The sequence below is a fragment of the Gadus macrocephalus genome, chromosome 16, assembly GCF_031168955.1.
Source record: "Gadus macrocephalus chromosome 16, ASM3116895v1".
NCBI lineage: Eukaryota > Metazoa > Chordata > Actinopteri > Gadiformes > Gadidae > Gadus > Gadus macrocephalus.
Genome location: NC_082397.1, coordinates 1,470,688 through 1,484,825, shown reverse-complemented (window position 1 = coordinate 1,484,825; position 14,138 = coordinate 1,470,688). Strand labels below are relative to the sequence as shown.

The 14,138-nt window shown below is 54.6% G+C and overlaps 1 protein-coding gene across 1 annotated transcript in view; it reads right to left on the bottom strand.

Annotated features, from left to right (window-relative positions):
- The window catches only part of cux1b (cut-like homeobox 1b), a 28,743-nt gene extending 16,471 nt beyond the window's left edge, over positions 1-12,272 (bottom strand). The window contains exons 1-12 of the mRNA XM_060075735.1: positions 11,884-12,272; positions 10,254-10,302; positions 9,367-9,471; positions 8,541-8,741; positions 7,409-7,467; positions 7,084-7,126; positions 6,508-6,604; positions 3,780-4,589; positions 1,888-1,971; positions 1,236-1,337; positions 288-853; positions 30-171 (exon numbers count right to left, since the gene is read on the bottom strand). Coding sequence (XP_059931718.1) covers positions 30-171; positions 288-853; positions 1,236-1,337; positions 1,888-1,971; positions 3,780-4,589; positions 6,508-6,604; positions 7,084-7,126; positions 7,409-7,467; positions 8,541-8,741; positions 9,367-9,471; positions 10,254-10,302; positions 11,884-12,272 — 2,647 coding nt within the window. The remainder of the gene's footprint in view (positions 1-29; positions 172-287; positions 854-1,235; positions 1,338-1,887; positions 1,972-3,779; positions 4,590-6,507; positions 6,605-7,083; positions 7,127-7,408; positions 7,468-8,540; positions 8,742-9,366; positions 9,472-10,253; positions 10,303-11,883) is intronic.
- Between the last annotated feature and the right edge of the window lie 1,866 nt (positions 12,273-14,138).

The window sequence follows — 14,138 nt, the reverse complement described above, 5'->3', positions numbered from 1 at the left end:
AGCCCGCTGCGCCGCTGCGCTGGCCGTACCTTGGTGGTGCGCCTGCTGAGCCTGCGTGTTCTGGCCCTGGTCGCCGTTGAGCCACAGCTGCATGCGGAGGTACGGCTCTCTGCTCCTCTGGCTCGGCTTGTTCCACTGCCGGGGTCGGCTCAGGCCGTCGCTGAGGATTCCCTGGAACAACACACGCGCGTTAGACTGGAGCCCGCCCACGCCAGGCAGTGACCCCCCCCCCCCCCGGCCCCACGGGGGGACGACGGAGCAGCTTGGCCCCCCTCCCAGGTCCTCACCTCCTTGGAGTCCTCGGGGGTGTGCCCGTCCTCCCCCGTCTGCAGGGACACGCTCCTCCGGGGGTCCCCGTGCATGTTGCTCCACCACTGCTCCCTCCAGTGGCCCCCGCCGCCCCCGGAGCGGGGCTGAGCGCCGTCCGAGCCCCGGCGCAGGGCCCCGTCGGCGGGCGACTCGCCCCCCGAGGAGCCCCGGTGCTCCCGCTTCACGGAGCCCGCGCTGAAGTCCAGGACGGGGCAGGGCGAGGTGGGCGAGGAGGAGGCGGCCACGCGGGCGCCGCCCCCGCCCCCCCCCGGGGCCTTCTTCAGCGCCAGCGCCAGCGGGTTGTAGGGCGGCAGCGTGGCGGCCAGCGGCGAGCCCATGAAGTCCCGCGGGTGGGAGAGCGAGGACAGGGAGGAGGACGAGGAGGAGGAGGAGGCCTTGAGGAGCGGCTCCAGCGCGGCCTGCTGCGCCTCCATCTCCCGCCGCGCCTGCTCCAGGATGGAGCGGATGGCCTCGTCCGAGCCGCTGCTCACGCCGCCGCCGCCGCCCTTCAGGCCGCCGTAGGACGGGGGCCCGTGGGACAGGTCTGGGGGAGAGAGGGGGTCAGGGGGAGAGAGGGGGTCAGGGGGAGAGAGGGGAGGGTCACCCGGGAGGCTCATCGTGCAGCGTCTTATCCTAGCTACCTCTGTTGTGTACGGGGAACGGGTTAACCTAGTGATGGTTAGTGCTTGGCACTTGGTTCTATGAACATCCTCACTGTACCGCGAGAGATATATTGTTGTTTCTCTTTATTCTGACAAATGTACTTATTGTACATCTTTGGATGTAAGCTGACGCTTACATCCAAAGAGACTTACAATAAGTACATTTGTCAGAATAAAGAGAAACAACCATATATGTAGATGTGAATGTCATGCTGCCCTTGGAGGAGGCGCCGTGTCGGGACGCTTGTGGAGGCGGGAACTCACCGGCCTTCTGCACCTGCAGCTCCCTCTTGGCCTGCTCCAGGATGGACTTGATCGCCTCGTCCGAGCTGGCCTCTGGGGTTCGAACCCGGGCCGTGATGTTGCCTGAAGAGGGAGGGAGAGAGGGGGAGAAGGGGAGAGAGGGGGAGAGAGGGGGAGGCAGCCCGTGTTAAAACACAAAGACGCCCTTTATCTTCACGACATGTGAACAGCCGTTTCCGACGCCACAACACGGTACGACAGAGCTGTGCTGCGGCAGAGCCCGGCGGGGGGGGGGGGGGGGGCTCGCGGTGTGACCCCCGCTCTAGCGTCAACACATGCACGCTGGGAGCCTCACGCCGCAAGGCGCTAGCCACCGAATAGAAAGAGAAACGGGCCATAAAGTCCCCGACAGAAGATGGAGCTCCTCTGACGTCAGCCTCGCCCGCAGTGTGCCCCCCCCCCCCCCCCCCCCCCCCGACACGACACGGTCTCACAAGCACAGCTTTATGGCAAACACATCGACACCACAAAGACACACACCGACAGGCACAGACAACTGGTACACAGGGGACACACACACACGCACACGCACACAGGGGTACACGTCACCCAGACACAGAGGCATGCCAGGCGACAGAGCGTGCGGGCGGGGCACGGCGGCCGGGGGACACACCTGGGTGGGAGGGGGCCTCAGAGTGGGCTCTCCGCTTCGGGACGTCCTGAAACACTCTGCTAAGCTGGGGCTGGCCTGAGCCCTCTGTTAGGAACAACACACAGCGCGTTACTGCGGGGCCCCTCTGTGGCCCCTCTATACGCTGTGTGGCCCCTCTATACGCTGTGTGGCCCCTCTATACGCTGTGTGGCCCCTCTATACGCTGTGTGGCCCCTCTATACGCTGTGTGGCCCCTCTATACGCTGTGTGGCCCCTCTATACGCTGTTGGGCCCCTCTATACGCTGTGTGGCCCCTCTATACGCTGTGTGGCCCCTCTATACGCTGTAGGGCCCCTCTATACGCTGTAGGGCCCCTCTATACGCTGTGTGGCCCCTCTATACGCTGTGTGGCCCCTCTATACGCTGTGTGGCCCCTCTATACGCTGTGTGGCCCCTCTATACGCTGTGTGGCCCCTCTATACGCTGTGTGGCCCCTCTATACGCTGTAGGGCCCCTCTATACGCTGTAGGGCCCCTCTATACCCTGTGTGGCCCCTCTATACACCCCGTGGCCCCTCTACACCCCGTGGCCCCTCTATACGCTGTGTGGCCCCTCTATACCCTCTGTGGCCCCTCTATACGCTGTAGGGCCCCTCTATACGCTGTGTGGCCCCTCTATACGCTGTAGGGCCCCTCTATACACCCCGTGGCCCCTCTATACCCTGTGTGGCCCCTCTATACACCCCGTGGCCCCTCTACACCCCGTGGCCCCTCTATACGCTGTGTGGCCCCTCTATACCCTCTGTGGCCCCTCTATACCCTCTGTGGCCCCTCTATACGCTGTGTGGCCCCTCAATAAGCTGTGTGGCCCCTCTATACGCTGTGTGGCCCCTCTATATGCTGTGTGGCCCCTCTATATGCTGTGTGGCCCCTCTATACGCTGTGTGGCCCCTCTATACGCTGTGTGGCCCCTCTATACGCTGTGTGGCCCCTCTATACCCTCTGTGGCCCCTCTATACGCTGTGTGGCCCCTCTATACGCTGTGTGGCCCCTCTATACGCTGTGTGGCCCCTCTATACGCTGTGTGGCCCCTCTATACCCTCTGTGGCCCCTCTATACCCTCTGTGGCCCCTCTATACCCTCTGTGGCCCCTCTATACGCTGTGTGGCCCCTCTATATGCTGTGTGGCCCCTATATACCCTCTGTGGCCCCTCTATACCCTCTGTGGCCCCTCTATACCCTCTGTGGCCCCTCTATACCCTCTGTGGCCCCTCTATACCCTCTGTGGCCCCTCTATACCCTCTGTGGCCCCTCTATACCCTCTGTGGCCCCTCTATACTCTATTCTTTCCGTCTTTTAACTCGCCTCGCATAAGCAGTCCCACCGGGGGTGACCTTTGACCTGTGACCCCGGCAGGACACCCCCCTCCCTCTACCGAGCGGATCAGACGTGCCCGTGGTTATGCCGACGTGCCCGTGGTTACGCCGAGCGCGGCGGCCCCGGGGCACGGCCCCGAGACGCGGCCCCGTGTCCGTGCCTCCGACATCTCCCTCCATCACAAACGCCGCGATGCGTTAACCAAAGCAGGAGCCGGCTAATCGAATCCCCCCGCCGTTAAACGGTGCCCCCACCCCCCCCCCTGCCCCCCCAGGGTCAATACCATGGATCGGTGAAAGGTTTCAGTATGGATCGGGGCGGGGGCCCCCGGGGTCGGTGTGTGACTAGGCCCTCGCTCAGAGCACACAGGTGTGGCCGCGGTCGGGAGGGAAGAGAACAATAAGAAGCGAGTCCTTATTGACAAGCGGATCAATAGCAATATACAGGGGCCAGACATATGCACACACACACACACTGAACACACACACGCACGCACACACACACACAGGGGAGTGAGCAGCCGCGCCCTCCGCTCACCTCTCTGCCGGCCCTGGATGCTGCGCAGGGCCAGGATGTTCTGCTCGTCCGCCAGGAACTGCCTCATCTTGTGGAAGGGCTCCTTGCCGCGGATGGTGAGCTTGCTCCAGGGCTTGGGCCGCGCCAGGATCTCGCTGACGGAGCCCTGAGAGAGCCCCAGCACGTAGTGGCCGAACACCCGCTGCCCGATGTTGTGCTTGATCAGCTGCTCCTTCACCTGCCGGGCGATCTCCGCCGTGTCCATGTCCTCCCCGTCCAGGGGGCCCCCCAGCCCGGCCGTGTCCGAGTGGCTGGGGGAGGGGGAGGGGGCGCCGCACGCCATGCCGCCGCCGCCGCCGTTGACCGTGGCCACGTCCGGGCTGGCGGGCGGCGGCTGGGGGCTGCTGGCCGCCAGGGGCACGGCGGCGGCGGCGCCGGAGCCGGCGTTGGAGGGGGCGAGGGAGCCCAGCGTGGGCGAGAAGGGGGAGAAGAGCAGGGCGCCGGCGGGCAGCCCGGACGACTCCTGCAGCGCTTTGGAGTAGAAGGTCTGGAGGAGCTGGCGCTGCAGCAGAGAGCTCAGCGCCATCTTGCCCCCCACCAGGGGGAAGGAGGGCGTGTAGAAGTCCGCGCCGAGGCCGGCGGGGGAGAAGGGGTGCGTGTCGTTGGAGCCCAGGGGGTCGGAGTGAACGCGAGGGTGCAAGAGCTGGGAGGAGGAGGAGGAGGAGGAGGAGCAGAGGGAGGGCAGCGGTGGGGGGGGCGAGGGCGGGGGGTCGCGGGGACAGGGCTCCTCCTTCGTGGCGGGCTGCTCTGTCCCTTTCCCTCCGGCTGGCCCTACAAGAAAGGTCAAACACACCGTGCATTATGGGGAGTGAACAAAAAAAAAGGGGGTTTCGCTCAATAAATTGAGAAAAAAAAGAATTAAAAAAAAAAGTTGTTTTAATCCTTATTCTTTTTTTTTGGGTTTTATCCAGATTAAAAAACTTTTTTTTGCTTTAGGTTTTATTTATTTTACTTTTGCCAACCCCCCCTCCATGACAGTACGCCCATGCATTAGTGATTTGTACCTTTCTTGTGAGCAACAGCCTGGAAGGAAACAAACAAATACAACCATGGAAAACAATGGGGTGACAGTGAACCAGCGCTCAGGCTGGTAGTCTCTCTCCCTCTCCCCACCCCCTCTCTCTCTCTCTCTCCCCCTCTCAGGCAGACGGGGAGAGGGAGAAGACAGGAGAACCAAATCCATGAATCACCAGCACATGGTGTGCAGTCCTCTTCTGTAACGTTGCCGGCGCTTGCATCAGACAATCAGTGATATTACATTAACAGATTGCTTTTTTTTTCCAGTTCATATATTTAAAACAAAAAAAAACAAAGAAAAAGAAAGAGAAAGACACTTGAAATAAATGGAGCAATTAAAGAAAGGTTCTCCGGTCGAGGACAGACCCAGACGGAGGACGAGACACTCTTAGTCACTACCGCGCGGCCAGGACTTTCCACGAGGCTACAGAAGGCTTTTAATGCCCGCTGTCGCAGACATAAATGTCACATGAACTATATTTTCTGTACCTGGCCCCCGACCACTGGTTCCACTGGAAACCATGAGGAGGGGTAAGCAGCCATCTGGCTATGAGGGGGTGGGGGTGGGGTAACATTATTCCTGCGTGTATAGCCGGTTGGAGATTTTACATGATTGAGTTAGACAGTAAACTCCCCTTACCCTGAATGTTAATCAATTCATAGCTATTCAACTATTCAACCCTAAAGCAATCGGGCATGACATTTCAAACCAAGGAGCGTCCGGGAGAGAGAGAGGGCTCAGTCGGGAACAGAGTGCCCTCCTTTCTGCCTCCTCCATCTCTACGTCACCGCTTTAGTTTGAGCACGATGCCTGCGCGCGTTTTTGGAAATTCGTTTTCATTGAATCATTCATTTATTCCCTGCAACGCAACAGCCCCAACGCGGCACTGAAGACGGCGGTCGGTCGTCCACAATGTGAAGGGGTTTTAAGAGGTGTGCCGGTCTGAGAGACAGACGGATGGACCACAGCGGAGCACAAAGAGCAAAGACAGGGAGGTCCCAGTCTGGGGTTCAGAGAGGTCGTGTTCTCAGAGAAAGAGTTGTTGGTTCCTGTCTGTTCTACTCTCAGATCCCATCCTGCTCTCCTAGCCTTCCACAGAGGCACACCGTGAGGAACAGATCCTGGTTACAGATGTTTCCATACCCTTTTTCCCTTCCTGATTCAAATTCCTGAACTTGAGCATCGGCCGATACCGAGTATATACCGATACAGCCTCTAGCGTTGTGACCCCTAACAGCACTTGTTCTTATTGAAGGGTTCTCTTACGATGACAGCGATGTACAGTCGGTTCACTTACTGTCAACACATTTTTTTTGGCAGAACTAGATCATTTACATTTATGTAAATGATCTAAATGATTCTTGTAGTTAAGCCTGAGCATCCATGTTTTTCCGACTTTCCACCTCAAACCGTTAACGAACACAGCATAACTCTGCAGTGTTTATGTTCTTTCCCTTTGCAGTAAAGGACCTAGTAGTGTGATGGCATCGGATCGGCACAGATTTGCGTACTCGCCGATACCCGATACTACATTTGAGGTACTTTACTGGTATCGGAACAACTCTAATCCTTGAAGCAGCGTACTGGTGAGACCCACACCGTGCTACGCTTGCCATCGAGCCGACGGACTGGGACTAAAACCCCCCCCAGATGATAATAAGCCCGACTTACCGCCGAGCTCGGTGTTGGCGATGCGCAGAGAGGCGCTCTCCGACTGAAGGCTCCGGTTCCTCTCCAGCAGCAGAACCTCCAGGGGCTTGGAGGACTCCTGGTTAACCGGGCGCGACAGACACACCACCAGAGCCCCGGTGAACATCATCACACGCCCCTCTGGTTCCAATACACATCCTGAGGGTTTACCGGACCCCCATTCTCCGCTACGAGGATTATCTTAGGTACTTATTGTGTGTTGTACGTCCTGGCACTTAGAAGTAGTACTTAGCGTTGTGTGGCGCCTTATCCTAGCTGTCTCTGTAGTATACGGGGAACGGGTGCACCTAGCGATTGGTAGTGCTTGGCACTTGGTTCGATGAACATCCTTACTGTACCCACAGCGATATGGTGTTATCTTTCTTCTGACAAATGTACTTATTCTAAGTCGCGCTGGATAAAAGCGTCTGCTAAACGCCGTGAACGTAAATGGAAGTTCTGTGGGAGGATTGCATTATGTTTAATAGTGGTTCTATAGACGCAGATTAGAGGGAACTCGATGCACACAGACATCAGCCCTACTGAAGGGGCCTTTACCTGCATAGAGTCTGACGGGCCGAACTCCATGGACTTCAGGATGCTGGGGATGGAGAGAGAGAGAGAGAGAGACGCCTGTTATATACTCCCTTATACATGCATGGGTAACCCGGAACTGGAGACCAGCCTTGGAGGGGTGCATTTCTTTATCAAGAGCATCACGCTCACAAAGAAGCTACGCGTTTGATAGGTCTAATTGAGATGGTTGAAACATCAGGCATACTGCAGAAGCATTCCATAAATTGGAAAATGCATTGATATCGGTGACTCACACAGACAGACAGACAGACAGACAGACAGACAGACAGACAGACAGACAGCCTACCTCAGCTCCTTCTTGACCTCCTCATAGTCGGCCTGCTTCAGCAGCTTCTCCTCCAGTTCCTGAAGGTAACAAAACCACCGGTCGGTCGTGTGGACACCACCTTCACAACCGTCCTTCAGCGAGGCCACATTATATGAGCCGGTAGTCCTTCAGCGAGGCCGGCCGACAGGCTCTACGGCGGGGGAGCGCCCCATGCCAGAGGCCGCTCAATAGAGGGGGGGGGACAAGGTATCGACAAGGCGATATATCATCGCCCTTCTTCGTTCGATACGAGAATCGATATACTGGCGCTAAACATCGATAGATATATATATATATTAGTGCTGTAACGATATGCGTATCGAAACACTCAAGAGACACAAACCTGTCTCGCGGTGTGAGATGGCAGAAGCATGACACGCCCTTTCTAACTCCGATTATCCTTCCAGCCCAGATCCAGACACATTATATGAGCTGTTGGTGCCATGGATTCCGTTGTCCGGTAATAGAAAAATGTAATGTCAGACAAATTGAAATTTGCTAATAATCTATCTAAATAATAGTCTGCTGACAGCGCCCCCTCCTATCGATGCCGTAAATATGTGACGAGATGCCCTCTCTGTGATCACAGCTCTCCGTGGCTACGGAGGATTGCATTTCTCCACAGCCTCCGAAGTCCTCATATGCGATATGAACGACATTTATCCAGAGTGGGCCAAGCGTGCAAATAGCCTGTGTGATCCCGTCTCTAGTGTTTTGTGTGCTTTGACCGGCAGTTGGTCTGCTTAAAAAATCGTGGGATGTATCGAACCGTGTGTCAAAAATCGTGATACAAACCGAATTGTGAGTTGGTGTATTGTGTGGTGTATCTAATATATATACACATACGATATTTCAATTTTATACGATATTTCGCGCTATCATCGGTATCCTTGTATGACGCATCGTATGGTGAGGTACCCTGTGACCCCCACCCCTACTCGAGACCCCAACCCTTTGGACCCCTACAGACCCACGGCCCCCACGTGTCTCCGGGCCTACCCTCTGGCCTCCATGCTCACCTCGAGGCTCATGGACGCATTTCATGGACACAAACGATCCCCAAAGCCTTTGAGCCCCCCCAGAGAGTCAGACCCAGGCCGGGGGCTCCTACCTTGAGGCCCAGGGTCTTGGTGCTGAGCTGCTGCTCCAGCTGGCTGATCTGGGTGCCCGTGCTCTCCCTGAGGCGGCTCAGGCTGGCCTGCAGTCTCTGCACGTCCTCCACCAGCTGGACCGTCTCCCGGTCCTTCGCCCCCAGCTCCGCCTCCAGGCTGGAGCGGGAGGCCGTGTCCGTCCCCCCCGCCGCCGCAGCCTCCTGTCAACACACCGCCTCATCTGTCAGAGGTCCGTCGACGGGGGCGGAGCCACCGCGGTCATGTGACCATGTGAGGGGCCTATCAGGTTTAACGGCCGGACATTCCGGTTTAAAGTCGTTGGATCAATGAAAGGACGATAGAGGACGGAAAAGCGATCGATCAATAGTTTGATAGATGCCTCTGCTGCCGCCGGCTTCTTGACTTAAGGGGCAGTTGATTGGTAGTCTCTGATCAGCTCGGATCAATAATCAATAGCCATGGTTAATTGATCAACCGATCAAAAGAACCCTTCTCTTAAGATCAATAGGAGTGACTTCTTAGCATGAGCTGTTCTCTAAGTCTGCTGCCACAAGTCTAAAAATAATCCAGGCGATCGATAAAGCAATCTTCCATCGCAGAAGCCTCTGCAGCCTGCTGTAAATGTCAATACTGCACCCGGGCGATCAATCGATACTTTAATAATGCTCCGAATGCCAGGCCGCGAAGGTCAATACAAATAGTGATCAATGATCCCGAGCTCAGACTGAGACACAAACAACACCTTTAGTTATCGGCCCAGAGAACCGATCAATTCATCTCGGGACCCGTCACGGGGCCGATCAATAAATCCACACTGAGGGTTACCGTGTCGGAGTCTGTGTGGGTGTGGCCGGCGAGCTGCATGGATTGGTTGGTGAGGGTCAGCTGTTCTCTCAGTGACTCCGCCTCCCGTTGGGCTGCCTCCGCTCTCTGGATGGGAGGAAGAGGAGGAGTTTAGGAAGGGAGGAGGAGGAGGAGGAGGGAGACTCGGGTGCTCCCTGCGCGGCCGAGCTGGCGTGGTTCTGTGGAGGACAGACGGCGTGCCGCCGCCTCCCAGACGGCCGGGCCGCGACCGTCTCCGTATTGGGGATGTTTGTCCGCTGCCTCGGCGTTACAGCCCTCGTCACATTAAAACCAAACAGCAGAACGCCGTTCGCCGGTCCCTCCGTGCGAGGCGGAGGCAGGAGGCCGGAGGCCGGCCTGTCATTCCCGCTGAGCCTCACATCAGGAGTGTGAAAAGGGTTTGTGTGTGGCCTTACAGCCGGCCCGGAGCTCCAGGCCAGCGTTAGCATCACATGTCCCCGCCAACCCCCCATCACCCCCCAGCCCCAAATCAGACTCCTCGGCTAATAACCAGAGCCAACAATAATGGCATTAACAAATAGCACCGGAATATTCTCCACGCAGCGGCGGCGGTTGGCCAGGGCCAGGGCCGGGGCCGGGGGGGCTTATTAAGGTTAGCGGGGATGAGTAGGTGTCTCATTAGCATGCACGGCCAATAGCAGTGCTTTCACTGTGGATACCCAAGTTTATCAGGCTCATGCCCCCCTAAGTCTGGATACACACACCGGAAGGCTTCTTCAACAAACACCTATTCCAAGCAAATTTACACAGATATTTGACCTTTAAATGAATCATATTTTACAGCACATTTTATGCGGATTACGTTTCTGTCTTTTAACCGTGCACACAAACATCGTATTTCCTCGCACCTGATTTGCTCTGTCCAGGTCTGTCATCACCATCTCGATCTCGTCAGCCCTGAGGAAGACAACGCGAGTTAGATCACAGAGCCACAGGTCAACAGACGGCACACAGCGATCACGCCATCCCTGTTCTACGGTACGCCCGCAGGGCTTATGGGCCGCAGTGCATTGTGGGTCGGTTAGTTAGGTCAGGGTTGGAATATGAATGCTTTGTGTGCGTCGTGTCCATTAAGCTGCCATCTAGATTTCACCTTAATCCATTGATTGTGTGTACTCTATAAACCAAGCAGCTTGCCAGGATGCGTGCATACATGTATTTAAGAGTGTGTGTTTGTGTGCGCACGCGGCAGTGTGTGTGCGGGCGTGTGTGTGTCTACGTGTAAGCCCCTTAGCCTAGGCCACTCTAAAACAGAGGGATTACACTAATAGAGCTATAAATCCTAATACAGCACACTAATCTGCCATGAAGCGCTGTGATTGTGTCTGCCTAATGGTCTGGAGGCAGCTCGCGGTTTACCTCTGACTTGTTTGCCGGACGCATCTTCACAACCAGCCTCTGACTGAACTGAGTTTAACTAAAGGTTAGCTGTTGGTATCCGTCTCTCTGGGAGGCCTGCCTGACTCTGGGTCTCAGTCTGTCTGACGTCCGCGTCAGACAGACTGAGACGAGGAGTCGGGTTGTGTTCAATTCGATTGTGTTCACAAAGCTGTCACAAAAATGTCTGCAGACAAGCACTTGTTTGAGTGCGCACACGTCAGCAAACATGCAGACTCACACACACACACACACACACACACACACACGCACACACGCACTCATCCGCCCTCTTGATTAAACTAGTGTCCAATTATAGGTTATACAGCGCAATTTGCTTAATTGGCAAAATTATGATCCTGTTAATTAATTGGGGGCGTGTGTAAATCAAACGGCATGTATCATAGCAGACCGGGGCGTGTGTGAGGTGGCGTTGATGACAGTGGGAGGCAGGGACGGGCTCTGAATACCCTCATTACTCCGCGTCGGGGGTGTGAAATATCAAAAAGCGAGGAAGAATAACACACAAGCCCTGCGTGTAAGTGCTCCGTTCGTTCGTGTACTCGACGCTCACGCAAGAAAACACTTAAAAACGCTTATAAAGCGAGCGGGGGGAGCGGGGGGAGGGGGGGGGAGGGGGGGGAGCAGGCATCGACGGCTCCATTAGTCCCCTCAGAGTCCTCCTTAATCTACTGATCCTGAACTCCATCACCCACACCCACGCTTCTGTGTGCCCGTGTGTGTGTGTGTGGTTCCGTGTACGCGTCCGTGTGTGCGCGATTATGCGCGTGTGCGTTCGCATGAAAAATATGCGCATTCTCCAGTGATGTCCCGGTGATTCGGTGAACGTGTTTAACAAAACAGACACAGTTGATATTAGGTCAACACGGCGCCACGGGCGATGCAGCAAACAGAACGCGGCAGTGGGCTGGGGAGAGTGCAGCTCTCCTCCTCCACTCTCTCTTTGTCTCCCTCTCCCTGTCACGTTTCAAAAGGCCCTGCCGTGGATCTGAAGCACAATGGCGCGCCGACCGTCCACTCCTCCTCCTTTATCCCGTCCTAAGCCGCGCCGTGCCGAGACCCCTGCATGCTAGCACGCACTCTGCGGCGTCTCTCGCCACGGGTGTGTTGGCATCGCGAACGCGCGCGTTGGCATCGCGGACGCGCGCGTTGGCATCGCGGACGCCCGTGTTGGCATCGCGGACGCCCGTGTTGGCATCGCGGACGCCCGTGTTGGCATCGCGCACGCCCGTGTTGGCATCGCGTACGCCCGTGTTGGCATCGCGCACGCCCGTGTTGGCATCGCGCACGCGCGCGTTGGCATCGGGCACGCGCGCGTTGGCATCGCGTACGCGCTCGTTGGCATCGCGTACGCGCGCGTTGGCATCGCGTACGCGCGCGTTGGCATCGCGTACGCGCGCGTTGGCATCGCGTACGCGCGTGTTGGCATCGCGTACGCGTGTGTTGGCATCTCCTACGTGTGTTGGCATCACGTACGCGTGTGTTGCAGGGATGGAAATTAACTTTTTTGCCCACCAGCCACTGTGGCAGCTAGATTTAAATATCTACCTGCCACTCATCTTTTTTACCAGTCACTTTTTATACGCAATATATTTTTTTGATAAATGCGTACATTTTGAACAATATAATAGTAACAATAGATAAGAAAAGTGTTCTATACAATACACAGGTATCTGCCATGTTAAGTCATGTTTATTTCAAAGGTGTTACGAAGTTTGGGGATAATTCATCTATACAAAGTATTTTTAATAAAAAAGAAGTTGACATATTAACAATAAAACAACATGCATGACTACACCATCATAAGTCAATTTGTTTTTTTATATTTACATGTGACTAAATACAAATTTGTCCACAGACATGTAACTAACGTATGATAGTAAGCATTATTGGCCCTTAATACTAATATTCAGATAAAACACTTTCTTTCGGTTCAATAGTCTAGATAGAACTTTATCAATCACCTGTAGGAGAAATTTGTTAATGTTTGTCCCTATAAAACAATAATGGTAGAAAAATAAATACAAAACACGACGGTAACTGAGTAAGTCAAACTGTCCAATCTGGAGGCTCTACTTAACCACGCCCCCTACTCACTTCCACCAATGCAAAGCGAACAGAACTGACTAGGGGAGGGCGTAGCCTAACTAGTTTGTGAACGACCCAGAAAAACGCAACGCAAATTCAATGTGAACATGTATGAGGTTTTAATAAAATCCCGGACGATTTTGAAATTCTGCAAAACATTGTCTCAAAAAGAGGGCATGTCCGGGCAAAAGAGAACGTATGGTTAGGCCTACCCTACGTACGGAAAACACATTTGATTCCTACCTGTAACACTGTTAAATAGCGGCCCAAATTGGTGGGCGCTATCCTGGTAATTTCTCTGGGTGAGAAATACGAAGTGTGGCGTGTGAGCGTGTGCATGGGTTGAATTCATGGGGCAAGCCCCAGGAATCTCCCACTTCCGGCTTCCATGAAAGAGAACCAAACTAATTCACACAATAGCGTTCATGCAAATCTAGCATTAAAGGTTAATTTAAGGAAGCTCTCTCCAGTCACGCTGAAAGTAGTTCGCTAGTAGTAGCGCTTTAATTTGCAGTGTCAGAGAATTCTGAGAAACCTGAAATGCTGATTAAATCCTCAGAATTCTGACACTGCAAATTATTGCACGCTTCCATACCGCTCTAGACTGTAGAAACCTATTGCGGAAACCGATATGCCCTCTTAACCACAAAATGTTTGAGTCACTTCTATGGAAGTAAATCGGTGCCATCGAATTTTGAAAATAAAAAGCCATTGAACTCTAAGCACTGAATATTTATGCATTGAAATAACGTATTTGGATTTGAATTGAACTTCTATTCAGCTTTATTTTTCAATGTTAAAAATTCAAAATCAAAGATTCAACGTCAAAAACATCAAGTGGGGACGTTGATTACGTTGAAATTCAAATCCAGATACGTTGAAATTCAAATCCAGATACGTTATTTCGATGCATAAATATTCATGGCTTAGAATTCAATGGCTTTACTTTCAAAATCCGATGGCACAGATTTACTTCCATACACTTCTCCTTCGTCATGCTTAACTGATCATACCTCTCTCTCGTTGGTTACACAAATCTTACCATGGACACTCCCAGAACCCCCCTCCAATTTCAGCCAGCCAGACAATTCACGTCACAGTCACGTCTGTTAATTTATGAATGGAATTCTGAAAGTGTCCTGCCTCCGAAATAGCCTGGCCATAGCCAGGCTGCCTTGCGCGCGATTTCATTTCGCGCTGCGAGGCAGCCTGGATTCCATGGATCTGATTTTCGCCTGAGATGGGGA